Below are 27,967 nucleotides of genomic sequence, written 5' to 3'. Positions count from 1 at the left end.
ATTTATACGCACACACAGGCGAAGTGCCATCTGTTGGTCACACTCGCTAGTCCCTGAACGTCTACCACTAACCGATAGAGAACCATCCAGGGATGCCCTCGCCCCCGCGTCTGGAGACCCCGTGAAAGCATCATTATCGTTTCATCGTGAGATATGATGGCAAATTGAATTGCAAAGCTGTGTTTATTCCGAAAACCAATAACCGGCTAAACTATTAGGTCAACGAGCCAGCCAGTCGCACTCTGCCAATCGTCGTTGTCGGTCGGTACACAAACATTCGCACACATACACCCACATACAAATATATACGATGATGTTTGCATTTGACGCCCCCAGTTGGAAAATGCATGACTCTCGGTCTTCCTCGGTTGGAACTTGGAACTGCCATCGAATTGGCCCAGAGAGAAAGAGAAAAGGGAGGAAACGATATTGATACCCAGAAGCAGCATCGACTGCTTTGAAATGGTGATGGAGACTAAACCACCAACCAGTCGATACCGATTGAGTACTGCACTAGGGTGGAGCATTGAGATGTAACTGAAATGAGTCATTTACTAAGATATAAATTATATAAAATTTGAGCTGCAAGTTTCCATTTGCATAACATTATTGAACGAAGAAATAAAGTTTAAATATAATTTCAGTCCACCCTACTTCGACACTCTTGACTAACTGAGCAAGTTCCGAACGCGTCGTTGGAAACCGACTAGTGCAGACCGTCTGTAAAGTTATTACTTCTCCACTCGCCGCGTCCCTGGCATCCACGTGTACTCCAAAGTCTGCGCTAGCTCAACCGTACATCTGTTTGCCTGTCCGTCCGACTGACTCGCTATGTCGTCGAAGTAAATCAATTTCCAATAAAAATACAACGCAGTGGTGGAAAACCGCCACTAAACGGTAGTCTGTTTGCTTTTCACGCCATCGAGCCGGCGTCCGTCCCTGAACTGTGTGCTGAACTGATACACATGGTCATGGAAAAGAGCAAGGGAAAATCGGTTGCTCTTTGCCGGCAGTTCAAGCGCGGGAAATTTAAAGTGGTTACGCCATCGCCTTTTTCCCTTCGGTGAACCCCAATGTGTAACGAATAGATCAATCATAACCGAATGTGTGTCTCTTGAGACTGTTTTCGAAACCTTTTTTGCGCAATTTACTAATATTTCCGTTTCGCATTTTCTCCCTACTTCTTCCCCGCAGGATCCATAATGTTCCACGTTCGCCGACGACCTGCAGATTCCCAGCCGCGGAGGCGGAAGAAAAAGCCCCTCGGCGTGTCCAACGGGAGCGGGAATCTGAGCGGCGATCGGGAGGGCCCGATGTTGATCGAAATCACCCACAGTGGCGATGGGGGGCGCCGGGTCAAGCTGGGCAGCGAACCGATCGAGGTGGGGTCGGCCAACACGAACGCACTGCAGCTGTTCGGCCCGTCTATCCAGGCCCGGCACTGTTTGATTTCGATGCACGACGGCGTGTGCACCGTGACGCCCTTGCATGCCGATGGGACGACCTTCGTGAATGGACACCACATCCAGCAGCCGACGATACTGCATGTAAGTTTTTTTTTTTTTCAACTATCATGAATATTGATAATTCGGGTGAAATCGTTTTTAAGCATGTACTCTTAATCCCTCTATTGCAAAACAAGAAAAAAAAGATTTTGAACGAGTTTCAATCTTGTACTTTTCAAATTTTTGACTGCAAGTTCAACCAATTGTGCATAAGAATAACCCTTTGAACGTTCGTTTTGATTCGCTTATTGTTAAGGCTGGTACAAACTTTATTTAATTTTTAACCATTTTCCAATAGTTATTTTCATATTTTCCGGCTTGTGATTTCAATTATTATATGTTTTCTGAGTTATTGCAATTTTGAATTGATACATTTTCAATAATACAAGATCTCCTTCAAATTGCCAAAGATTTTAAAATATAATTTTTATTATTTTTTATGCAAAATATTTTTCCTGGAACAATATTCTGATACATTCAAAGTAAGGAAACAAATTAAAATGAATAAGAAACATTCGAAACAATAGGTCTATAGGGTTGACATTGGGTGGGAGTGAGATTGGGTCATAGAAAATTGCTGAAATTTGTTTGACACAATCTCACACATGTTTCTACGTATGATTTAATCCAAAGCTACATCAAATTGCACTTAGAATCAATATCTAAGCATCAAAACTTGTGCAAGAGTCTAACCCACACGCCAGTGATATTGAAAATAATTGCCGAAAGTGTCTCAAAAGTCGAAACTTCGAAAAAAGTATGTTGAAAATATTTGCATAAGTACCAAAGTGCCGCAAAAAATTTCATTTTTGAAAAAAAAAATAACATCGCAAAAAATTTCATTTTTGAAAAAAAAAATAACATCGAAAACAATACAAAAATAGTTTTAAAAATTCTACCATTTTTCGTTACTCGACTGTACAAATTTTCGGGATATGTTATTTTAAAGGAAATTTAGTGTACTTTTCGAATCTGCATAAACGCAGGAGGGTAGTTTTTTTCATTCACCAAATTTTTTTTTCATAAGCTTTCGTGTTTTTTGTAACTTTTCAGGGTTATTTTTAAGAGTGTAACAATGTTGTACAAAGTTGTAGAGCAGACAATCACATTTTATGAATACAAAGAGACGAGTTGTTCCTTTTAATTCCGCTATATATATTAGGGTGTTTCATCCAAAACCAAAAGTTCTCAGAATCAGGCAAACCGAGGTTCCCCCTGTAGAGGATACCCATAGGGACTCTCATGCCAAATATCAGCCCATTTGGTTGAGAATTGGCCTGTCCCCAGCGGTTTAAAGTTTACATGGAAATTGCTATGGGATTTTTGTGCTTTTCGTTCAATCGTTCCTACAGGTCTGGGGACAACATGGATTCACTCGGAATAAAGACAGGTGTGTAGGGGATGGTCCAATGAACAAATTCCAGAAGGAATTAGGATTGTCCATTCTGTCCCCTAGGTGCGGATTGGATCGACGTCCGGTGTCTCCATAATCAACGATTCACCCTTCAAAAGTACGCATTGTCCTTAGTATGCTATGACGGCTAGGTGAAAATTACGACGCCCCATGTCAGACGGTGAACACGTGGCAGAGCATACACTCAAGTTTTGGCTCAGAAACATTCTTTAAAGTAATAAAATTAAAATTATTGATGTTCCTGTAAGAATTTGAACTATTCTTAATAACGTAACATGATGATTTTGTAATAATAATGCAATCGACGCTCTCCACGTGTTCACAACTCGTCTTTTTGTATTCTTAGTAATGCATTCTGCTAAAACGCTCAACCAAACCACAATCACATTATTTTAAATATATAATTATAAAGGGTTCGCTTGTAACCATCACGAGTTACGAAAAAAAGTTTTGAAAAAGTTGGACGTCGTTGATCATGGCCGTTCAAGGTCAGCCGCGACAGACACGAGCGACGAAAAAAAGAAAAACACAAAAAGTAACTTTTGTAAAAAAAATTTTCGAAAAATCACGATGACTCGTGATGGTTACAAGCAAACCCACTATGTTAAAATTTTATGTAATTGTCTGCTTTACTTCTTTGTAGAACATTATTACACTCTTAAAAATAAAAAAAAAATAAAAAAATGTATTTTTTCTATGATTTATTTTTCAAACTATCACCAATTCACACCATTTCAGACTGCAAATTATCGCACTGCCCCTCCGTCACGAGTTATCAAAAAATGAAGCTTGGATTCGTGATCAGGGACAAAAGTTACCACTTAGGACAAAGTTTCATGCAAATCAAAGAGGAGTCGGGGCAACTTTTTCAGATATCGTGTGAGATGGCGGAGAATTACGCATCTAGTTTCGAGAAAGTGCATTGCAAAAAAAAGAAAAAGTTGAAAAACAAATGTTTTGAAGATTTTTTTCAACTGACGATGTCTCGACAATTATTTGTCAGATTTTCAATATGAAAAAATGTTATCTCTGAGATATTTTCCAATAAATCGAATGAAATTATTTTCAAAATTCCAAGAACAAGCATTACGATTCGGGCAAACATTTGTCTCTTTAGAAATGTGAGTTTTCTCAGCATTTTTTTTTTTATCGAAAATCAGACAAGTTGTTACTGCATTATAGTTTTGAAATTAAATGCTCTAATTTTTGAAATTAAATATGTCTTCATTGAACTTTCTTATAAAAATTACATTTCTTTTACATGCTAATTGGCACAGCTTAATCCTCTTCATATTTGTTGAATTTTAGTTTTCCTATTAACTGATCACATTTATATTATTTACTTCAAATTGTTTTACATTTTTTGATTGAATCGAATACTTTAGGGTAAAAAAGAAAAAAAAATCACTTTAACAACTAATCCTAACTTAAAACTATAAAAACCCGATTTAATATCACCAGAGGTGAAATAGAGCCTTTCTTACAAAATGATGAAACTCCGAGAAATATATTGGTGCAATTATTTTTTCAAAAACATAATGATACCATCCAGTGAGAATTTTACCTAAAGCTTCGAATTTTTTAAGGCTAAACCTCGAATGCCATTTTTTTTAAAATTTCAGAAGTACATTATTTGTCGCAAGACATTTAAATTTAATTAAGAAAAACATATTGGATTGACATTATTAGAAAAAAAATAAAGGGTACTCAGTCTATAATGTTAGTCTATGATTAACTTAAAAAAATATGTATCGCTATTGCACTTTGTCGATCAATTATGAGAAGCCAGAAAGAACACTTTCACGCGCAGCGTAAAACGCGCAAGCGTAAAAGCGCTGGCGTTGAAGCTTCGACTTGACGACTTGTCGAGCTTTCGATCGAGAATGGGCTGGTACTTTGAATTTGATGTTCAGTACATGATTTTGTATAAATCTAAAAAAATAATAGGAAAAAAATAGGGTAAAAATAAGACGAAAAACACTAAAATCGCTATATCTCTGGAAATACATTTTGGAAAAGCTTCAAATTTTGGGCCCAAACAGTTTATGGCGCATGTTTTCGAATGGCTTTTTGTATGAAACTGAATTCTTTAAATTTGATAGTGTTATCTGTAAAATAGTCCAAAAAATACCTCTAAAAATGGCTTTGACCACATTTACTGGTCGAAAATTGTGAATCGAAAAATAAAATGTTCGTCTCCGACCCCACGGCTACAGATCTGGCTTTTAAAAATTGTGGGTTTTACGAGCGGTTTTCCAGTGATGGAAGACACTTTGAGTTCCGGGTTTCGGGCCAAAATTCAATCGAAAGAGCGCATCTAAACCTTCAATTTAGTAATAGGATTTTTTACTGGGACGAATCCTCGCCGTGCACGAATTTTTTTAGATTTCTGAAAAAAGCGTTTTTCCAAAAGCAAACCTTAAACCTTTCTTTTGTAAGAAAGGCAAAAAAAACTAAAACATTGAAATATTCAGCATCATTAGAGCGAGCAAACTACGAACTGTATTTTAAGATGAATGCTCCAAGGGTTCTTTCTTGTTGCTGACGAGTTTTGCACCCAGGCAGCGTTGTTGTCGTCTCGATGAAAATGTTCAGAAGTTCTTGTGGTGAAAACAGGTCACTACTGCCTTCACCCGTTGATGTTGGTTGGTTTTCCTTGCGGTTGCAACTTTTTGTCGCTAATTCAACTGCAATGGCTGCAGATTTGTAACCACTCGAGCAGATCCCGCTCCAGGTGACGCCAAAGCAGGAAAATCCACGTCCGTGAATGCTGGTGGTGTTTTGCGACAATTTGGTTGGTGCCTCGTCGTAGCTTGCTGCCTAATTTTTACTCAACTCAGCTCGTTTTGGGCAGCTCCGAAGTGTCTGCTCTAAAATTTTGAAGAACTTTGTTAAACTTTAAAAAATTACCCTATAAAGTTAGAAAAACCCGATTTAATCCCACCTGGGGTGAGAAAGAGCCTTTCTTACTAAAGAATATAACAGTGGTTAAACTTGTTTCAATTAATAACATCGACTTTGTTTATTTATAACGTCAGCACAAAAGAAAGTCTTATGATGAAAGCAAAGTATTATGATGATATTATGAGTATTATGAACGATATGATTTCCAAAAGAAATAAAAAACGCAATTTTCACCAAAAGAATATTTTTAATCGTACAATATGTTTGTACGTTTCTAATCAAACAAGCGTTTATGACAAATCGATCATAGCAAGCTTCCCAACAACGCACACCGCGGTTTTGGTTTTCTAGTTTCGGTACGAGCCCTTTTGTGTGACTGTGTTGGTGTTTTGGTTCATCGTACCAGCGCACCATGACAAGCAAAACCGAGGTACAAGTGAACCGCGTATGCCGCACGGTGCAGGGAAGCTAGCCATTCAGCTTCTACGAAAGTGACAGAGTCAGAGATAGCTATTTTTAACAACCGCACCACTACACACTCAATCGCGACTCATACCTTAGGTAGAAAGCCATTGGAGTCGCCAGCATTGAACACTTTGAAAACAAACGATGAAAAGCTTAGAAAGCTCCTATTGGAATCCAATGAACCCTGTTAAATAAATTTACGAAATCACGAAAAAATGAAGTCTACATTTAGGCGATTTCAGGAGCGCACGGGAAACAAAATGATTGTAGCCGGATGAATGTCTTATGTCACAAAGGTTTTTGCATAAACATTGGACAGTTATGCAAAAACGGACAGGGCAAAAGAAACCGAAAAGCTACGATATCTTACATATTGAAGGAAACATCGGTAGACAAGCTACTACAAAATGAGTATAAGTCGAGCCACAAAATATATGCGCCAGCATTCTCGCGCCAGTATTCGAAGCTCAACTTGACAACTTGTCGACTTGGCGACGAAGCGTAAAAAATCGATGCAGTGTGATGTTTTGTCAATTTTCCGATTAAAATTCATGCTGAATCGACATATTTACGAAGATGGAAATGACGTCCTGCCTTAAAGTAAAACCTATACCTTTCTTTACTAAGAATAGCAAAAAGTAAATCGTTCTAAAAATTGATCGGGATTGACGATCGATGTCGAATTTGTTTCAGATGCTCACTCATGGTCTGTACTATGAATGTAGAAAGAAATTTCGAATAAAATCAGAAATGAAAAAAGTTGGCGAAGGTCACCAGGTGGAATTTTACCTTTTTTTAGGGATTTTTTTTCTTATGGTAAGTCAATCAAACGGCTCTAACTCCAGAACCATATTATGAATCTGGATGAAAATTTGGGAGGTTGTAGGGCTCGAAAAATGCAATTTTTGAGATAAATAAAAGATATGAAAATGAAAAAAATTGACCATATTTTCATTTGAAAACTGTGTATTTTGTTGAAAAGTCTGGCCGCATCCGAAAACAGATGGATATTTCGAAATTTGCGCGGCAACTCGCCCAGGTTCAGCACACTAGCTTTCATCTGCATTTAGAAGAATCGAAATCGGATATATGGGAGCTGAGAACGGCGCGACACAAAATTTTGCAAAATTTTACCACATACGAACATCACTCGACCTCCACGGAATTTATTTTCTCAAAATTCGAGGGTTGGAGATAGACGAGTTCTGTCAAGGTGAATCGATAGAGCGTCAAAAATCGATGCAGTGTGATTTTTTGACGATTTTTCCGATTAAAATTCATGTCCCACGGTTTAATATGACCAATCCCACGGTTTATTGCAGTTGAGTAAAAATAAAACGGCATGGTTTAGAACATTTTTTTTTTCGATGAACAATACGTATTTTGAAAATTTAGAGTATGCCAACAAATATTTCGTTCAATTTTACATAGAAGTCCAAATTTGAATGCGTGCAAATTATTAAAAAAACGCGAATTTTAAATGAAAAAAATGAAAGATAGCGTATAGCCCAAATTTTAGGTCGAGGTTTTACGAAAATGTAAGAGAGGTTGGGGCAACCTATTTCGGGTTAGTTGGTGGAATTTTATTTTAAGTTTTACAAAAAAAAAAAGTTCAAGATGGTATGTCAGAGACATAACCGAAAGACATAGGACCAAACAATTTGAATGTGTTTTTGGATTGCTAGTGAAATCTGAAATATTTTATTTTGTTTCATAGATTTGTCGGCAAAATTGTCATAAATGTTCTCCCAAGGTGAACCTTCTATGAGGGCACCGGCAACTCCAGGATGTGGCCACTACGGTCGAAATGTCAATTTTCATGTTCAGTATCAAAAACCATGAATTTTGATATCCATATTGCCACAACTCGTATGGTTCTGTTAAAGACCCTCCGGGCCCCGGGGAAACCTGCTTTGAGATCACCGGTCACTCAAGGTTGTGGCCACTACTGTCGGAATGTCAATTTTCATGTACAATATCAAAAACCATGAATTTTGATACCAATATGCCACAACTCGTATGGTTCTGTAAAAAGTCCTCCGGGCCCCGGGGGAACCTGCTTTAAGGGCACCGGCCACTCCAGGTTGTGGCCACTACTGTCGAAATGGCCATTATTATGTTCAGTATAAAAAACCATGAATTTTGATACCCATATTGCCACAACTCGTATGTTTCTGTAAATGTCCCCCCAGGCCCCGGGGGAACCTTCTTTGAGGGCACCGGCCACTCCAGGTTGTGGCCACTACTGTCGAAATGGCCATTATGTTCAGTATAAAAAACCATGAATTTTGATACCCATATTGCCACAACTCGTATGTTTCTGTAAATGTCCCCCCAGGCCCCGAAGGAACCTTCTTTGAGGGCACCGGCCACTACAGTCGAAATGGCCATTATTATGTTCAGTATCAAAAACAATGAATTTTGATACCCATATTGCCACAACTCGTATGTTTCTGTAAATGTCCCCCCAGGCCCCGGGGGAACCTTCTTTGAGGACACCGGCCACTCCAGGTTGTGGCCACTACTGTCAAAATGGCCATTATTATGTTCAGTATCAAAAACCATGAATTTTGATACCCATATTGCCACAACTCGTATGTTTCTGTAAATGTCCCCCCAGGCCCCGGAGGAACCTTCTTTGAGGGCACCGGCCACTCCAGGTTGTGGCCACTACTGTCGAAATGGCCATTATTATGTTCAGTATCAAAAACCATGAATTTTGATACCCATATTGCCACAACTCGTATGTTTCTGTAAATGTCCCCCCAGGCCCCGGGGGAACCTTCTTTGAAGGCACCGGTCACTCCAGGTTGTGGCAACTACTGTCGAAATGGCCATTATTATGTTCAGTATAAAAAACCATGAATTTTGATACCCATATTGCCACAACTCGTATGTTTCTGTAAATGTCCCCCCAGGCCCCGGGGGAACCTTCTTTGAGGACACCGGCCACTCCAGGTTGTGGCCACTACTGTCAAAATGGCCATTATTATGTTCAGTATCAAAAACCATGAATTTTGATACCCATATTGCCACAACTCGTATGTTTCTGTAAATGTCCCCCCAGGCCCCGGAGGAACCTTCTTTGAGGGCACCGGCCACTCCAGGTTGTGGCCACTACTGTCGAAATGGCCATTATTATGTTCAGTATCAAAAACCATGAATTTTGATACCCATATTGCCACAACTCGTATGTTTCTGTAAATGTCCCCCCAGGCCCCGGGGGAACCTTCTTTGAAGGCACCGGTCACTCCAGGTTGTGGCAACTACTGTCGAAATGGCCATTATTATGTTCAGTATAAAAAACCATGAATTTTGATACCCATATTGCCACAACTCGTATGTTTCTGTAAATGTCCCCCCAGGCCCCGGGGAACCTTCTTTGAGGGCACCGGCCACTCCAGGTTGTGGCCACTACTGTCGAAATGGCCATTATTATGTTCAGTATAAAAAACCATGAATTTTGATACCCATATTGCCACAACTCGTATGTTTCTGTAAATGTCCCCCCAGGCCCCGGGGGAACCTTCTTTGAGGGCACCGGCCACTCCAGGTTGTGGCCACTACTGTCGAAATGACCATTATTATGTTCAGTATCAAAAACCATGAATTTTGATACCCATATTGCCACAACTCGTATGTTTCTGTAAATGTCCCCCCAGGCCCCGGGGGAACCTTCTTTGAGGGCATCGGCCACTTCTGGTTTTGGCCACAACTGTCGAATTGGCCATTTTTCATGAGAACCGCCGCATCATAGCGACTTCCACGCCGTCCGCTTCGCTCGAATTTCCTCCTTCTGCTGCCGGTGGTTCTTCCTTCTGGTTGCTGGTCCTCTTCTTCTATTGGCCGCTGCTGCTGCTGCTCCGCGCCGGCCCGACGTGCACAGTTCGAGTGCTCGTTCCAAAGTGACTTGCTTTTGCGAAATTTTCTGCTTAAATAGCGGCACAGCCGGAGAACGGCACAAAAGGGGCGCGGCATCGAATGCATACACTCGCTCTGATTGGTCATCTGCCCGATTTGAACTGAAAAATGACTCATTTTGATTGCATGTTTTAAGCGCTTTAACTATGTTTAGTCAGACTATCTATGTAGTTAAACAATAGCTGAAGTCTTCCTCTTTCGATTGGTGGTCCAACCATCTGGATTGATTCACAGGGAAAAAAGATATAAGCGTTCAAAATGTCCCCTTTTTTAACGCTTAAAAGTGACGCTTTGGATCGAATTTCTGAACTGGCCCCCCAATATAGTAAGTAAAGACATAGTCCTATGTCAAAAACAAAAAAAATATATGAGTATACCTTCACTGTTGTTATTTTTTTAAGACTAAAATCAGTTTTCATCTAGACCTACGACATTGCTGAAAACACAAAATCGATCAGTAAATTCCTTCCTGGGACAGTTTTTCTATAATTTACATACCATTTTTGCATGGACCTAAAAATTTATAAAATTAGTACTGGTGACAGCATTCACAACTTATATTATAAAAACACAATAAATTCGTGCAAGACCTGCTTGAAAAAAAAGTCAACCGCTAAGGAACAAAAGTTTGGAGCGACATTTACGCTCATGAATAAATCATATCACACGCTCTTACGTAGATCCAGTCTCAGTCTCAGTCTGTTTATTCGCAATCCGATCTACGTCATCAGAATAACTCGGGAATTTTCCCACCGTTCTCCTCGATCCAGGTGGCGAACCGTAATCAACACGATGATGTAAAACGATGACGAAAATGGCCATGCAATTATCTTTCTCCCTGTTCGTTTTCGGAAGCCGCCCCCCGTTCGACCCCGGATTGGTTGGTGAAAACTTCCCGGCCAAGGATGATGAAAATAAACAGGAGGAGGGAACTGTGCCGATTCTATATTTGTTCCCTGCCGGGGCCAGTTTCGGACCTATCTTTTCGATACAACCGTTCCGTTCCACCAGCTGTGGGCCAACACGTAACCAACCAGCCAGTTATAACACAATTACTGTGAAAGTTAAACATAGAAGCAGTTTTTTTTTTATTTGTTGTGCTCATCCCGACAAGATACCGGTGGAAAAAGTTCTGAGAGTTGATGCAATGAAAAGGTCATCCGACCTGTTTAGCCGGCAAACGAGAAGGACTAAGGTCATTAAATCGATTGAAAAAGTTTTTTTATTGTAGTTTTATCGTACTGGAGCCCTGGATTAAAAGGTTTTATAGATTAGTTTGACGATGGGATCGACAAGTAATTGTTTGCTTGCGTTCAAAATTATCTTTGGTTCAATCGTGTTGAGATATTTTTAAAAGTACAACTTGTAGATTAATGCCATGGGTGGGCGACCTTTCTTGAAAGGACACACCAAACAAACTTTGGAAAAAGAAAATTGCAAAGAAAACACTGCGGTTGCTGGAAGTGAAGGATAAACACTTGACTAATCTCTTCCTCAAAGGACGGGAAACAAACATAACCATAACGACTCTTGTGGGTGGTTTCTTAAACAAGCTGTACGACATAACTCAATGCTTGGAATTTAAAGGTTTTTGAACATATCGTCGTGTGCTTAACCATAAACTTCGCCATTTTTTCTGTTTATAGTAAAAACTCTAGGGTAATTAAAAAAACGCTCTGCTGCTCTGCCATTAATGTGAGCAAGATCATGTGGCATTACAGTTTGCCAAATCGCATTATTATGCTGTCTTTTCCAGCGCATCGACTACTGTAACAAATGGGGCTTTAGATTGAATCCCCGCGCCCAAATTCCCTCGCTATACATCACTCCCAAAAGCTCCACCGAAGCTTATCGGTATCGCATGAACAATTTTTGATAAATGCTATCTCGCACACCAATCGACGAGGATGTCTTTGTGGCCTTGTTTGGAGAAGGATTTATCTGCCCTGGATCCCAGAGCCTGATCGAGGGTGGCCCTTTTCATCAAGTTTTTGCGAAGGAAGGGGGCATGTGGACCAAGGGGAGGTTTACATGGCTTTACCATAAATCGCCCGTCAATAATCTAGATTAAATGTCCCCATCGGAAAGGGACGACCCCAGCTGTCGATGGCATTGTTGTTGAACCAGGTCGCGTGACACGTGCTGTTCTGAGGGGAAATGCAGTGTCCCGCAACGGATATTCGTCCCCCACCAGTCAGGGCCACCTGTCACCATGCGTCCCCCGTTCGGATCAGTTCCGGGTGGCAGAACGATTAATGACAGCTTGGTTAGTGCCTAAGCGTATTGACAATAGAAAAGTGCACTTTTTACAGGTTAGGCACGGATTAGGCACAGAGGGGCACAATGCGGTTATCGGAAATGGATTGAGCCGAATTTATTGCGTCATGCTGCGGTTGTCAGGTGTAACTCAATTGACGAGGAAGCTTTTACAATTTAGACACGGATTGGCGTGACATATTTCTAAAACGGGATTGCACCAATGAGGGTTTACAATAATTGTTGTCAAAAAATAATCAGAATATTTAGAGGTGGGCAAAAAAGAGCGAACGAACTATAGCTCACCAAAAAAGAACCTTCATTGAATTTCCTACAAATTGCAGGGTTATAATTGTGTTTGAGAGTTGAAAATGTAACTTCAAATGCTTATGCTTATAAATTAATTCCAAATTCAGGGGTGACACTGGGTCTGGGGGGTGAGATTAGGTTATACAAAAATGCAGAAATTTTTATGACCCAATCTCACCAGCATCAGACTTCAATGCTTTATTATGGTGACTAAATTCGATATTTTTTTTCTATAGTGGGTGGATTTGGCTGAAATTTGGAGTAATGTTTTGTTATTGGGTGGATCAAATATAAAGTTATTCCATTCAGTAATTTTTCAAACATTGCCTAACAAGCTTCGTAAAATATCTTTAAAACGCTAATGTCTATCAAATTTCTTCAAAAAACATTTGAAAGTAGACATTTCAGACTACTTTTGCTGAAAATTTCAATAGATTTGGCTGAAACTGGAAGAACTCATTCAATGTCATACACTTCGGATCAGTACTGTAAGTGAGACGAGTTAATGAAAAGGATAATTTTGCATATATGAAACCCTTGAAATCACAAAAAGCAACTTAAACCCTGATTTTGAAAGTCCTAGAATTCGGCAAATCGTCTATTGTGTGCTATCTTGTGACAACGACCATTTAGTACTTTTCGAGAAAATCGATTTTTAAAGTTTGATGATAAATATTTCCAAAACTATGAATGATAGATCCAAACTTTTTAAAGCAAACGGTCCGTATACTATCGCTTAACAAACGCTCCAAGTTTCAACTAATTTGGTTACACCAGTTAAAAGATACAGTAAATTATGTAAACAAAAATCTGAAAAGCACGTGTCACAAGCAGGGATGGAATAATCGCAATAAAATCAATTTCGCTTGCGAACTTTCTTCACCCGCGAAAGAGAGAGGAGGCAAATCACGCAAACGAAAATTGCTTCCGAAGTTCTCCAAGAAAATCAATCTGCTGATGGTTTTTTGTGAATTTCCTTGTCAGCACCACTTAATAATATTTATTTCACTTTGTTTACACACATTGCCCATCTACAAAATGTGTCAGGTCATTTTTCGACGTGTGACGTTACACTTGCAAGTGTAGTGGTGAAAAAGATGTTCCGCCGAATAATCAAGATGATGATTTTTTAGATTATTTTTACCGATCTTTCGTGCGCGAGAGAGGAGAGCTATGCTCCTTTCGGACTTTTTCTCTTGATGTACGTCCAGAGATTTTCTTTTCGACGTCGTCGTGCTATCTTGTCGCACCCGCCATTTTGACGTTCCGAGAAAAACGCGTTTTAATGTTTGACCTTGAATAAACAAAACGAAAGCACGCAATGTAAACAATAACAAACACTTTTTGTTTGGCTGACCATACTGTGCATTGTCCCGAAGTTTGGTTGAAGTTGGATGCTGGAGTCCTGAGTTATAATTACAAATGTTTACGGTAGTCTAACTTGTACGTGCGTCAAACGCGTTCTGACCTGATATCCCTTTGGCCAGTCTTCGCACTTACATCAATTTTCAGGGAGTGACAAGATAGCACGACAAGATTGAAACTACTTTCATATGAAAAGTAACAAAAAATTTCGGAGCTTATTTGGTTTTCATTGAATATCTCAGGATTGAAATCGAATTTTGGGGATCTGTGAAGGTCAAAAGATGAGGCATTGTGAGCTGCACAAAAAGGCGTTCTTAACTCAATTTGGCCCAAAATGCACGTACGACAAGTTAGCACGACGACGTTTTGATGATGATTATTCCATCGCTGGTCACAAGTGTTCACAGAATTCCCATAAAAACTAAAATTGGCTTAAATCAATAGTTTAACCGACTTAATCAGTATATATTCGAAAACAAATGATTGCAATGCCTTTAGAAAGTGTGTATCAACATAAATTTGTGAAAAAACAAGAAAAAATTCCACATTTTCCAACAACATGTATGACGTGTCACAAGTGTGCACGATCATTTTGATGATAAATTGGTCTATGCCACAAGTGTGTATTGCTATATCCGGGAAACGGAAGCGAGTTCTCAAAATCGAGTTAAAGCATCTTGTTGTGTTTGTTAAGTATAGCAAATCGTCATCATTTACTCATTTTCGACCAAAATGGTCTATGTCACAAGATAGCACACAGCAGACGAAATCACAAAAAGTTAACCGACCATGCGTTTCCATTGAAATTTTAGCTTCCAAGCTTTTCGATGGAGATGAATGGTTTCTCGTTCCAAAAAAAAGCTATCCCTCCCATAACTGACTGACAATAACAGATGATGACAACGTGACAGCTCAACAGCGCTTACATCGGAGCCTGCTTCTGTGCTAGAGAAGTCACCCCCTTAAAAGATAAACTCTAACAGAATACAGAGGTGTGCCCTCTCCTACTTGTCGCCGGCTCGGGGGAGTTGGCAAACTTGACTCGGTGTTGTGTGTGTGTGTTTGTGGGTATGTGTATTTATCTAAAAGCTTTCGGAACAAATTTAGCTCACGGGCTAAAGTGATTCCGATCCTCCTTCCTACTCTAACTACCTACTCCTTTTGGCACTTTGCTCAAGGATGCTGATTCTAGCGTTTACGTTACGTTACGTTGTAAAAGCTCTCTTTACTTGGGCGAAGTGGCGACTGATGGTGGTAAATTTTGGATGATGTTGCTACTGGGAGATAAAGCGCCCATTTTTTTTTTAACAACCAATTGAACCACCCTAATGTGTTTGCCCTAGTAATCCTGAATGACTTGTCTCTGTCTATGCGAGTGAGACAAAGTTGACTCCATCAGTTGTCTATCAGAGCATTTACAAATGGGGAAATTATTCGGACTTTTTTCCCTCCCTCTTTGGTAGCGGGTTGTGTATGAAAGTTATCTTCCAGGTCAATTGTTTGGGTGTAATGGGAATGGTAAATTATGCTATGTGTAAATGTTCGCATTTGAAATTTGTTGTCTGTATGATGTCACTTGTAACTGTCGCTCAGTAAACGGAAGACCTCAAGGGACTTATATTATGTGAATTTGTATTAGTTTGAGGCAAAAAAAAACAATATTTTGTGGCATAAATTCGAGTTGTTTTGAAAATACGCCTTGGAATTTCACATAAATCACATTTTCAATCAAATTTTGAAACTTTCCAACGATTTTTCCAAACAAAACACCACTCGTCATCGTCGACTTAGAGGATCCCATTTCCAAGGAAAAACTCGCATCTCGCGACACATTTGCAGGCGACGACACCGTTTTCGCTGGTTGAAACAGAATCCAATACCGAGAGGCAACGATATTTCCTGATTGTGTAAGCAAAAGTGCAACCTCCCAGGGGGGGGTGGGGATGTAATATCATTCTGCTATCGCCGACATATTTCAAGCACGTTTCACCATCACTACAGCTCCTGGTTGATGCTGGTGCCATTGCTCAAAAGTTGCAGAACTCAAGAGACGAACCTCGCACCGCCTTTTTCTTGGAGCAAAATCAAATAAACATCCCCCTTCGGTGCGGAGTTCACGTTCGAGCATAATAAAGTTTGCGGACTGAAATTAGGTGCAAAGCATAAAGAATATAAGATTTGCTCAACACAGTTAGTTAGTCGCTCTTGCTAGTGTGGGCAGCGTTAGTTGGTGGTTTGCCTTTTTGCCTGCCATGAACACCCTGACCTGGACCAGGACGACCGACCAATTGGTTAAGTGAAACAGTGTAGAGAAAGTGGAGGCAATCTTTAAAAGATCGTAAATTTAATTGTGCGCTCCCCAGTCGCTGGCCAGCTTCCCTGTGGTGTGGCTCATGGAATATTTATAAAACGGCAGAACTTGAGAGAAGTTACGTAATTGAAAACGGAACGGAAAGGGTCGTATCGGATGGATGGTTCCGACTGAGGACGGGCTCCCCGTACGAGTTGGGAAAAAGTCATCTTAAGGATATGCGTTGACTTGATGTATCAGATTGAATGTCAGGCGATGTGGTTCTTACGTATCTATTTCGGAGATGGTTTTCTTAGATATTTTCATGATAAACTTGGAAGTTTAATTTTGAGTCAAGGACATCTGGGTAATTCTCGACTAACTCACACGAAATCGGGAAAAGTTGCCCTGACCCCTCTTCGATTTGCGTGAAACTTTGTCCAAAGGGGTAACTTTTGTCCCTGATCACGAATCCGAGGTCCGTTTTTTGATATCTCGTGACGGAGGGGCGGTACGACCCCTTCCATTTTTGAACATGAGAAAAAAGAGGTATTTTTCAATAATTTGCAGCCTGAAACGGTGATGAGATAGAAATTTGGTGTCAAAGGGACTTTTATGTAAAATTAGGCGCCCGATTTGATGGCGTACTCAGAATTCCGAAAAAACGTATTTTTCATCGAAAAAAACACTAAAAAAGTTTTAAAAATTCTCCCATTACTTACTCGACTGTAAAATTTTTTGGAACATGTCATTTTATGGGAAATTTAATGTACTTTTTGAATCTACATCTACATCAAACTTTTTTTCGTAAAATCGTAATAACTCGTGATGTTTATAAGCAAACCCCTTATGTCTATATATCATTTTTTTTGTAATTGTCTGCTTTACAACTTTGTAGAACATTGTTACACTCTAAAAAATAACCCTGCAAAGTTAGAAAAAACACGAAATTCTAAAATGAAAAATTTTGTTCTAAATGGAAAATGACCCTTCTGGGTCAATGTAGATTCGAAAAGTACATTAAATTTCCCATAAAATGACATGTTCCAAAATTTTTTAACAGTCGAGTAACGGAAAATGGGAGAATTTTTAAAACTTTTTTAGTGTTTTTTTCGATGAAAAATACGTTTTTTTCGGAATTCTGAGTACGCCATCAAATCGGGCGTCTAATTTTACATAAAAGTCCCTTTGACACCAAATTTCTATCTCATCACCGTTTCAGGCTGCAAATTATTGAAAAACACCTCTTTTTCGCATGTTCAAAAATGGAAGGGGTCGTACCGCCCCTCCGTCACGAGATATCAAAAAACGGACCTCGGATTCGTGATCAGGGACAAAAGTTACCCCTTTGGACAAAGTTTCACGCAAATCGAAGAGGGGTCGGGGCAACTGCTGTGTGAGTTGGCGGAGAATTACCCATCTTCATTTCCATTTGTCTTTTGATTTGGTTCGGAAACACCACTTATAATAGTATAATACTATTTAATATTGAACTTTATAAATTAATAACGGAACTCGACATTTTTTAAATTGACTTCAGAAAACACTTTTGCTGTGTAAACGTATGATATATTTCCCTTAATACGCTCCAATAGACAGAATTTAATTAGTGATTTAGTGTTTTTTTTTTGCGAAACAATAAAGTTGTAAATTGTCGATTTTAAATTATTCTTTTAAAATTCAAAATTTGGGGGTAGAAGGGTTTTTATAAACAATATAAAAAGATCCTATAAATTTAAGAAAAGCGATTCTTCCCACAATAATCAATTTATTAGATTTTAGTTTTTCTTTGTTTGACAGAAATTTTTGTGAGTCTTCTTACATATAAATCCACATAGAATGATGGCAACTTTCCATACAAAAAAATCAAAAAGATGGTTCAAAAATTGACACCCTGAAAAATTATTCTAATCAATTTTATATTACTGCGGGCGTCAATAATTAGAGTTCACGCGCGGTGATACGACCGCAAGATAATGGTCGCATGACAGCCGCATGACATCCGCAGAACAATTTTTTGGCTGTTGTCAAAGGTTGCCTTGAGTTTTCAGCTGACTTTTTGGAAAATATTCAAAACAAACCAAGTTGACAGCCTAATCGACGCAGAATTTCAGTTCAACTTGCTGATTTTGAGCATAACTTTTGCATCGGGACTGGCAACACCAGCCAGCAACAGTCAACTGTTCGGAGCTCCTCAAACTTTTCGATTTTTTCGCCGTAATTAACAGTGTTTACCCGCGAGTTTGCTACTCCAGCATGCCAAGGGCCGGCCGTGGCCGTGGCAGTTCGAGTGCGGCCTCGAAAAACCCGCGAAGCTCATCTACCGGCAGAGTGCAGAAAGGTAAACACACCAACGCCGCATCGACCGCCATCGCGCACGGGAGCGTGCCCGGTGACGTCACCGATCCTTCTTTTTTACACGTGTCATACCGTCCACGTGAGTCCCCAGTACGGACGAGACAATCGACCCGGGCATCCGGAAGCACTTCCGACCAGCAGCAGCAGCAGCAGTCCACCAGCACTACGACAACAACCACTTCCAACGTTCCCACCAGCAACGAATTTGAGATGCTGAGTGGAGAAGAAAACAACACCGCCAGTGACAGCAGCAGTGCTGGCGACGACGATGACGATGATGAACTTGCGCGCAAGCAAGGAAAGCAGAAAAAGTGTAACTCTCCGAAGGAACGACGACCACCTCCAATTTTTGTTTTGGATACTTGTTGGATACGTTGGCGGACGATGTTGACGAGTTGCTTGAGGGACTCCAATATTGTCTTAAAATTAGTAAAACTTCGGTGCAAGTGATTACGCATAAAAAACAGAATTTCGACTTGGTGGTGAAGAAGTTGAAGTTGCGAAACTTCAATTTCTTCACATTTGACCCAGCAGAGAAGGTCCCAGTGAAGATCGTCCTTCAGGGATATCCGGACCGCCCGATCTCCGACCTGGAAGAACACCTGTCGGGCGTCAAGGTTAAGCCTCGAGAGGTTAAGGTGCTCTCGAAATCGACAACGGTGACAGGTACGTACACATTGTACCTCCTGTACTTCGATCGTGGGTCGGTCAAAATCCAGGACCTTCGGCGGATCAAAGCACTGGACGGCTTCTTCGTGACGTGGCGATTCTACACGAAGAATCCGACCGACGCAGCGCAATGCCACCGCTGTCAAAAATTCGGACACGGTTCAAGAAACTGTAATCTTCCGCCCCGGTGCGTAAAGTGCGGTGAGACCCACTTCACCGAAAGGTGCAATCTTCCGCGGAAAGACCAGCTGGGGGAAAACGCCCAGCAGCACAAAGCGCGCGTCAAGTGCGCGAACTGTGGTGGCAACCACACGGCGAATTTCCGTGGCTGTGCCACGCGGAAAAAGTACCTCGAGGAGCAGGACAAGAAGAAGAAAGCGCCAGCGTCCCGCCAACCTCCAAAGACTTCGAGCACGAACGCTGCAGCAGCTGGCGGCGGAGCGGTTCCATCGACCAACCCAGCGTTCCCTCCCGGTTGGGGAGGTTCATACGCTAGAGTAGCCGCTTCTGGGAGCGGTACTTCACCGGGACAAGCAGACGTTACCGGAGATGATCTCTTCACGCTTCCCGAGTTTTTCGCTCTTGCTGGAGAGATGCTCACGCGCTTTCGTGCCTGCCGGAACAAGGCAGAACAATTCCAAGCTCTGAGTGAGCTTATGATGAAGTATATCTACAACGGATAAGCTGCCTTGTGCAGCGAAGTTTTTCGACGTCAAAAGACAAAACAAACTGTGATCTAGTTTTAAGCTTTTCTATCTCTATCCTTTTCCTTAGCAAATTTAGACGGTTTTTTTAAAATAATTTTTCCTTCTGTTGGCAAATCCATTGTTAAAATATCCAATTACATCAAAATGAACTATAGTACAAATCATAGTTGAAAGGTACTCCAAAACTCTATTAGGTTATAAGATTTACAATTGTGAATTGATTATTTACTAATAAAAACTAATTGAATTGAAAAAAACTTGCTGATTTTTACACTGTGGTAATAAGGCGGCAATAATCTCCTGTCACTCACAGCGAAGGAGAAACGTGATTTTATCTCGCAATAAGCAATATTTTATATACCTACAATGCCATCTTTGGAGTCCTAGCTTATTGATATTGAATAAAATAATGTTGTTTCAAATTAGCTTTGCCTGATTTGACCAAGATTGTTTATTTTTTACGCTTTGTTCTGACAGCTCTTTCCTGGATTTTGGTCTGAAGCAAGTGAGGGATAGGAAACAGCTCCCTCTTGCTCTTCCTATCTTTTTTTTCTCGATCATTTAATGGGATCATTAACCCAACGGTATCAAATACTCCATAATTGGCTGACACTCAGCCCTTCAATAATTTTGCCCCATGATATGATTTTTACTGCGGCATCATTGTGAGTCATATAAGTGACAATATCATAGCACACATTTATCTCATTACACCATCTCCCTTATCCATGAAAGCAAACTCAATCAACCCCATAAATTGCTCCCCAAAACGGTGCCAAGTGCTTTTCCGCGAAAAACACAGGACCTTTAAAATCACGGATCTCCATAAATCCCACTCTTGATGGGCCATACGATCCGTGCCAATTTTAGCTTTAAACGGCGCTGTTATTGTGGTGTGGTTGGCAGCAAATAGGTTCTTATAAAATATTCAACCACTTCATTCTTCGATGTGTTCTGGGGTGGCCGGAAGATGGGAAGCAGATTCGTACGCTCCATTTACCCCTGACGGGGGCAACAAGCGGCAAGGTGTCATCGGCGTGCGAATAGAGCACACTTTTTGGCAAAGGTTATGGTTGGTATTTCTTCAACGTCTATAAAAAAACTCTTGATTTCGAAAGTCGCTGGTCTAAAAAGACGAAAATAATGAAAAGACGAAAATAGAGGATGATCCCTTTTGATGATTCCGGCGGATTCTCGTGACACGGATATTACGCTTCACGCAACCAGCCCCAATAGGCCGGGGGATGTGCGTATTGTTGTTTGCTTTAAGACCAGGGGTTTTTTTTTTTTTGCTGGATATTCTGAGGGTGGAAATTTATTGCGCGACTCTTGATGGAGCTGTTTGGAAAGTCGTAGAGCTACCTTTTTGTTTGCCGTAAAGCCAGATTTATGGCGTGTAAGAATTGACAGGAATATCTTGTTTTAGTAGAGGGCGTCGTTAATACAGGGAGGTGATTTGTGCTGTTAATAGGCTGTTAAGTAAGGGGGATCGTGTTAGATTATGGGACATTTTTTTATATTTATTTTAAATTTCAGAAAAGATGGCAATACTATAAAGTAAGCAAACAATCAGGAAAAGCGACATGTCGATCCATGTTATGCAATAGCAAATTTGTGTTCAACAATGAAAGCATTTTGGGTGGAAAAACATGCTTGCGAAACCTTACCAAATACTTTCCCAACTCGCCGACGATTAAAATCCAATTCTAATCCAATCAACTTCGACTTTCTGTTAACTTTCAGAACGGCTCGGTCGTGATGTTTGGCCGGGTGGCGTCCTACCGCTTCGTGGACTCCCCCTCGGACGGGCGGTACAACCTGGCCCTGTCCCAGTCGCAGCTTGATTCGGCCTGTCTGTATGAAAGGTAAGTGTTCTAGAAACGAGCTTCCCCAATGACCACTACTGCTAGCAAAAGTTCGCTTTCAATGTCGTTGATTGTGTTAACAAGCTTGCTCGGCATATCGAAACAGAATTGTTTTGCTTTTTTTATCAGTTTATTTCATTTTTTATTTTGTCAATATATGTGCTTTAGTTTGTAACTTATTTCGTTCGTTTGTGCACCATTTTATATTTTTATGTTCATCATCCGTCCGTCCGACATCATGTCCACATCACCACAACTCCCCCCACCAAACCAAACCACCCCCGCACGTGTAGTCGATCGCCTACGTCCCCAACGTCCTGGAACGAGGAGGAAAGTCGCCCCATAAGTCCGGTAAGCTCGGTCCAACCAGCGCCGAGTCAAAAACTGGGCGGCAGTTTTTTGGATTCAGCCGACGGCCCCAAACTGCAACTGGACCAGCAGCAAATCACGAAGCCACCCTCGTTCGAAATCCAAAACAACGCGTCGCAACCTCCGACGCCGGCCATGGCCAACCAGGGTGGACCACCCGCTCTTCCGCCGCACAACATCCACCAGACGCAGAACCTGCTGATGACCAGCCTGGACGTGGTCGACGTGGCAGCCACCGCCGGCGGAGTGGCCTTGAACGATGACGCCAAGAGTCAGGTCGCTGGCACCGAGTTCAGCAACGACGGTGACGTCGGAAACATCGAAACGGAAACCAAGTCGATATCGAGCCTGAAATCGATCGGATCGGCCCAGGACAGGTAAACGCGCCTCGCGCACACCCCTTAATTTTACGCGCGGAAGCCCTTCCTTTACTCTCCTCTAAACACCGTCATTAAGTGGGTTGGGTGTGGGATGGAATATCCTTTTTCATTCACGCCATTTTCTTTCATTTTTTTATGTATTGTTCTATGTGAGTTTGTAGTAGTGTCTGCCCTTTGGGGTCCATCGTGCTAGCATCAACAATTTATGCTAATTTTATTGTGCTCCTTCCTTCGTTTTTTTATGCCATATTATTCCCCCTCACATCGAAGGTTTGCTCGGTTTGCTCACAGTGAAGCACAGATAAACAGAAGAAACTCTGTGAAATTATTTCAAAGTATTTAAATTTTATTTAATTTTGAAATGAGTTTTAAAACCATGCAATTTATGATGATGATTATAAAACAATACTTCTAAAAAATCACAATCTGAATCAACAAGCTTGAACCCTATCCTTTGGAGCTGCGTTCTGGCCAAAAATATCAGCAAAAAAAAGAATATGAAACTAACATCAGAAAAGAGCCAAACCATACGTTTTTTGATAATTTAAATGCCAGACGGAATTTAAAAATTCTGTATTTTTTTATATGTCCAGGAAATCTCTGTATTATGTAATGCATGGTGAAATTCGGAACCGTCAAATGAAATTTGAAAATATCGTTAAATAATGGCAGCGTAAGCAACCTTAAGGACCATCCATAAACAACGTGGACACATATTTCTTCTTACTCCACTTATTTTAATTTAAATCCCCTACTAAGAATATTTTTTTGAAACGTAGTAATTTTCAAAGTATAAATACTCAAAATTGTTTACAGAGTACCATATTTTTTCGAAAGTATTTAAATTTTAATAATTTGCAATATGGGTGTATCAAACAAAGCGAAATTGTGTATGCTTTTCCCCAGTTTTTGAGTTTTTTTTAATATTAAAATTTTCACAAAATACCGTGTTTATCCGAAATTATTCAAATTGTCTAAAAATCCAATATAAGTATCAAACGAAGCGAAATTTTATGTGCTTCATACACACATACAAATGTTGTATGTTTCATAAAAAAACGCTTCGTTTAATACCCATATTGCAAACTATAGAAATTTTAGTACCGTCATCAAGGGTGACATTGGGTCTGGGGGTGAGATTGGGTTATACAAATTTCTGCATTTTTATATGACCAAATCGTTTATGACCCATATTGCCAATTATCAAAGTTTTAGTATTTTCGAAAAATTCCGTTTTTTGTGAACATTTGAGTATTTTAACAAATAAAAACTCAAATAATATAATGATCATCAAATTTCGCTTCGTTTGATACCCATATTGAAAATTTTGAAAATTTGAGAATTTTCGAAAAAATACGGTATTTTGTGAAAAGTCACCCGCCCGTGTGGATCAATCTGACCGCGCACTGGATTCGCAATTCAGAGGTCGCCGGTTTGAATCCCGCGGCGGGCGCTCTAAAATTCTTTAAGTAAATATGGGTATTCGGCGCCGTCGCTCCGTGCCATACTTTCATACACTTAGGAGCCCAGGGCGGCGAAGTCCTTGTAGAAAAAAAGGAAGACACTAGTGGTTGGTACTAGCAATGGTGGCCGACAGCTATAAAGTCTACTTCGTTTTTTTTTTTAGTATTTTCCAAATAAAAAAAACACTATAAAGTTAAAAGGAATACAAAATTTTGCTTGGTATGATTTTGAAAATTTGAGTATTTAAAAAAAAAGACAATCACACCGTCTTTTGCAGACTGAATACTAATATTAACGGGACAACCATTGAACGAAAAGCTCCAGGAGGATAAGGCGGGAATCGAACCCGCACCCCATAGCAACTTAGGGATCGGCAGCCAAAGCCGCTAACCACCGCGCCACGAGGCTCTTCCTCATTTTTTAGAAGAAAAAAAATGGTATTTTGTGAACAATATTGAGTTTTTATAGCTTGCAACTTAGTACATTTTCAAAAATATATTCTTGTTCTTAAAATTTTACATGATATGGTCGAATAAAGTTGATTTTAGAATTAGTTTGAAAATGAGTTATCGTCCGTTATCGGCGATAAGATTATCGCCGATAGAATTATCAAAATAACGATAGAGCTATCGTTATCGCGCCTCGATATTTAAATCGTTTACAACCTGGATATGGACAATTTTCCACAAGGGGAGGGGGGGTTGCTGAGATTTGGAATAAAGTGTCCACGTGGATTATGGATGGTCTCTTTATTATTAGATTTTAAAAGAAACTCTTTGAATTTTTCAACCAATTTGGTATGTTAAAAATCTAATGATTTAAATCTCTTTATAAAATTATTAATTCGAAATCTGTTTATCTGTGAGGAAACTCTCAAAAGTCCCGGCAGACCAACCGGCTTAACGAGAAAGGAAAAGGATCTCGGCTACATTTCACCTTCCGCTTTTGGTTGATTTGGGCAACCTTAACCTTTCTTTTGTTGCTTGATTTAAATGATTGATTCCCAATTTGTTGCCCTGTGGGCTTTCCCTTTCTGTAATTATGCGTGAAAAGTCAAACTTTTCGCTGGGTATTTTTAACATTGTTGTTTCCATTGTCTAACATCACGCCTTTACAATGTTGTATCATTTTCATTATTTGTACACACGTCCCCAGAACTACTAATCGCATGGTTTTCCACTACCGTGTTTATTCTAATTACATGTTGAGTACCAACCTGTACTTTGTCGTCGCCGTTGCCTTTCCTCGTTTTTTTTTTTTACTTCACACCGTATCATTAAGCTTAATAGTATTGATTTTTGTGTTAGCCTCTCGTTTCGTTTGCGTTTGTGTGGAACTGTGCCGAAACATGTAATTTGACTGATGGCTTTGCCGGCACAACTCGTCCTCTTTTGTGAGGACAGGGACATTCATGCTTCAACAACTTATTTGCAGTATGAGGTGGAATCAATATCTGATCTTGCTCCTTCCCCCCAGGACCAGTACATTCCCCAAGCTGCAGCCGTCGCACGCGGCCGCCTCCATCTCGAGCGAACCCGGCGGCCAGGAACCGATCCTGCCGGCGGTGCTGGAGTTTCCCGAGCAGCACCAGGAGTCGTTCCTGCAGGCCGTCATCAGCGAACTCGACGTCAATTCACCTAACTTTAAGCTAGCCCCAGTGTACACGCTTTACCTGTGCGCCCGGTAAGTTGCGGATGCGGATGTTGCTTGGACAGATTGTAATTGCTTCCTCTTTCGAACAGATACCGCGCCTCCACCCACTACCGTCCCGACCTGCAGCCAACCGAACGTGCCCACAAGTTAACAGTATTCCTTCATCACGTTGCCAACCTGGTCCAGAACGTCGTTCAGGAGCAGTACACCGATGCCAAAATTCTGTCCTTTTGGATGGCCAACAGTTCCGAGTTTTTGCACTTCCTCAAGTCCGACCGGCACATCTCGGCGTTCAGCGTCCAGGCCCAGGAGGTGCTGGCCGAGAGCGTCCAGACAGCGTTCCGCAACCTGGTGTCGATCTTCCACGTGGAGCTGTCGCAGACGCTGAACCAGTTTCTGTCGGAGAACATCGACCACGACTCGGCCGCCGGGCTGGTGCTGTCCGTGCTGGGCTCGGCAATGGCGCTGCTGCGGAGGTGCCGCGTCAATGCGGCCCTCACGATTCAGCTGTTCTCGCAGCTGTTTCACTACATCAACGTGGTTTGCTTCAACAAGGTGAGATTTCAGTTATAAATTAGTTATTTTTTTAAACAGAAATTACGACTTGACGACTTGAATATTTGGAGCTTGAAGATTTGGAGACTTATGGAGTTTTTTTTGAAAAGGTCCTATAAACAAAATTTTCAAAAAAATCAAAATAAAAAAAACAAACAAAATTTTCATTTTTTGCTTATTGGGTGCTTTTGAATACCCCTGACTCAAGGCGGTTCTAAAAACACCCAAAAAGCAAAAATTTAAAATTTTGTTTATAGGACCTTTTCAAAAAAAACTCCAGACTTGAAGACTTGGATACTTCAAGACTTGGAGACCTCAAGACTTGGAGACTTCAAGAATTGGAGATTTGAATACTTGAAGACTTGGAGACTTGAAGACTTGAAAACTTGAAGACGTGGAGACTTGGAGACTTGGAGACCTCAAGTCTTGGAGATTTGAAGACTAGGAGACTTCAAGACATGAAGACTGAAAACTTGAAGACTTGAGGACTTGAAGATTTAAACATTAAAATTGTTCATATTCAGTTCGTCACGACATCACACATGTGCACCAGTGCGTGGGGCCGGGCACTAACCGAACGCCTCTCCCTGCTGGAGCTGTGGGCCGAAAAGCAGGGCCTAGAGCTGGCCGCCGATTGCCACCTGGCCAAGATCAACCAGTGCGCGCAGTTTCTGCAGGCGCCCAAAACATCGGTGACCGAGGTGCAGCAGCTGGCCTGCTCGTGCTTCCGGCTCAACTCGCTGCAAATGGGCGCTCTGCTGTCGCAGGAGACCATCCCGCGGAATCTGATTGACACCGCCGTCCGGATGGCGGAATCCGTGGCGGACGAGCTGAGCAGGGCCGACGGACGGGAGATTCGGTTAGAGGAATCGCCGGAGTTGCCGTTGGCGCTGCTGCTGCCGGACGATGGCTTCAGCTGTGACGTGGTGCGGGGCATTCCCGCCGGGTTGGTGGACTTTTTGAGTCCGTTCCAGATGGCCAACATGTGCCGGCTGGCGTCGCAACCTACGAGCATTGGGCTGTGGACGGTTTACATGCATCAGTTTAACGTGAGTCAACTAGTGTTAATATTTGTAGTCTTTAAATCAAAAAAAAAAAAAAATCTTCAAAACAACAGCAGGGTCGCTCACCGAGCGTCATGTCCAGCAAGTTGCCCCAGCCGGAGATTCAGCTCATCAAACTGCACAAAAACGCCAACGGCATGGGTCTGTCGATTGTGGCCGCGAAAGGTGCCGGCCAGGAGCGGTTGGGAATCTACATCAAGTCGGTGGTGACGGGAGGAGCGGCTGACCTTGACGGTCGGTTGCAAGCCGGCGATCAACTGCTGGAGGTTGACGGTCAAAGCTTGATCGGAATCACCCAGGAACGGGCGGCGGATCATCTCGTGCGAACGGGGCCCGTCGTGACGCTGAAGGTGGCCAAACAGGGTGCAATCTACCATGGGTTGGCCACCCTGCTGCAGCAGCCCAGTCCGGTTATCCAGCGCGGTAAGTACTTGTTGTTGGCGGAACGCCACGT

The 27,967-nt window shown here is 41.2% G+C and overlaps 1 protein-coding gene across 11 annotated transcripts in view; it reads left to right on the top strand.

Annotated features, from left to right (window-relative positions):
- LOC120429283 (afadin) overlaps positions 1 to 27,967 on the top strand; it is a 154,538-nt gene that overhangs the window by 100,988 nt on the left and 25,583 nt on the right. For 8 of the 11 annotated variants that reach the window (XR_008211847.1, XM_039594507.2, XM_039594504.2 and 5 more), the window contains 7 exons: positions 1,195 to 1,547; positions 21,907 to 22,028; positions 22,322 to 22,774; positions 25,718 to 25,924; positions 25,984 to 26,449; positions 26,974 to 27,498; positions 27,567 to 27,936. Coding sequence is in view for 10 of the 11 variants with exons in the window: in XM_039594507.2 (XP_039450441.1) it covers positions 1,195 to 1,547; positions 21,907 to 22,028; positions 22,322 to 22,774; positions 25,718 to 25,924; positions 25,984 to 26,449; positions 26,974 to 27,498; positions 27,567 to 27,936 (2,496 nt within the window). In the remaining variant the exon portion in view is untranslated. The remainder of the gene's footprint in view (positions 1 to 1,194; positions 1,548 to 21,906; positions 22,029 to 22,321; positions 22,775 to 25,717; positions 25,925 to 25,983; positions 26,450 to 26,973; positions 27,499 to 27,566; positions 27,937 to 27,967) is intronic. The other 3 variants (XM_039594506.2, XM_039594511.2, XM_039594510.2) reach the window with 3 other exon arrangements.

The sequence above is a fragment of the Culex pipiens genome, chromosome 1 (assembly GCF_016801865.2).
Source record: "Culex pipiens pallens isolate TS chromosome 1, TS_CPP_V2, whole genome shotgun sequence".
NCBI classification, from domain to species: domain Eukaryota; kingdom Metazoa; phylum Arthropoda; class Insecta; order Diptera; family Culicidae; genus Culex; species Culex pipiens.
This window is presented reverse-complemented; position numbering and strand designations above follow the sequence as displayed.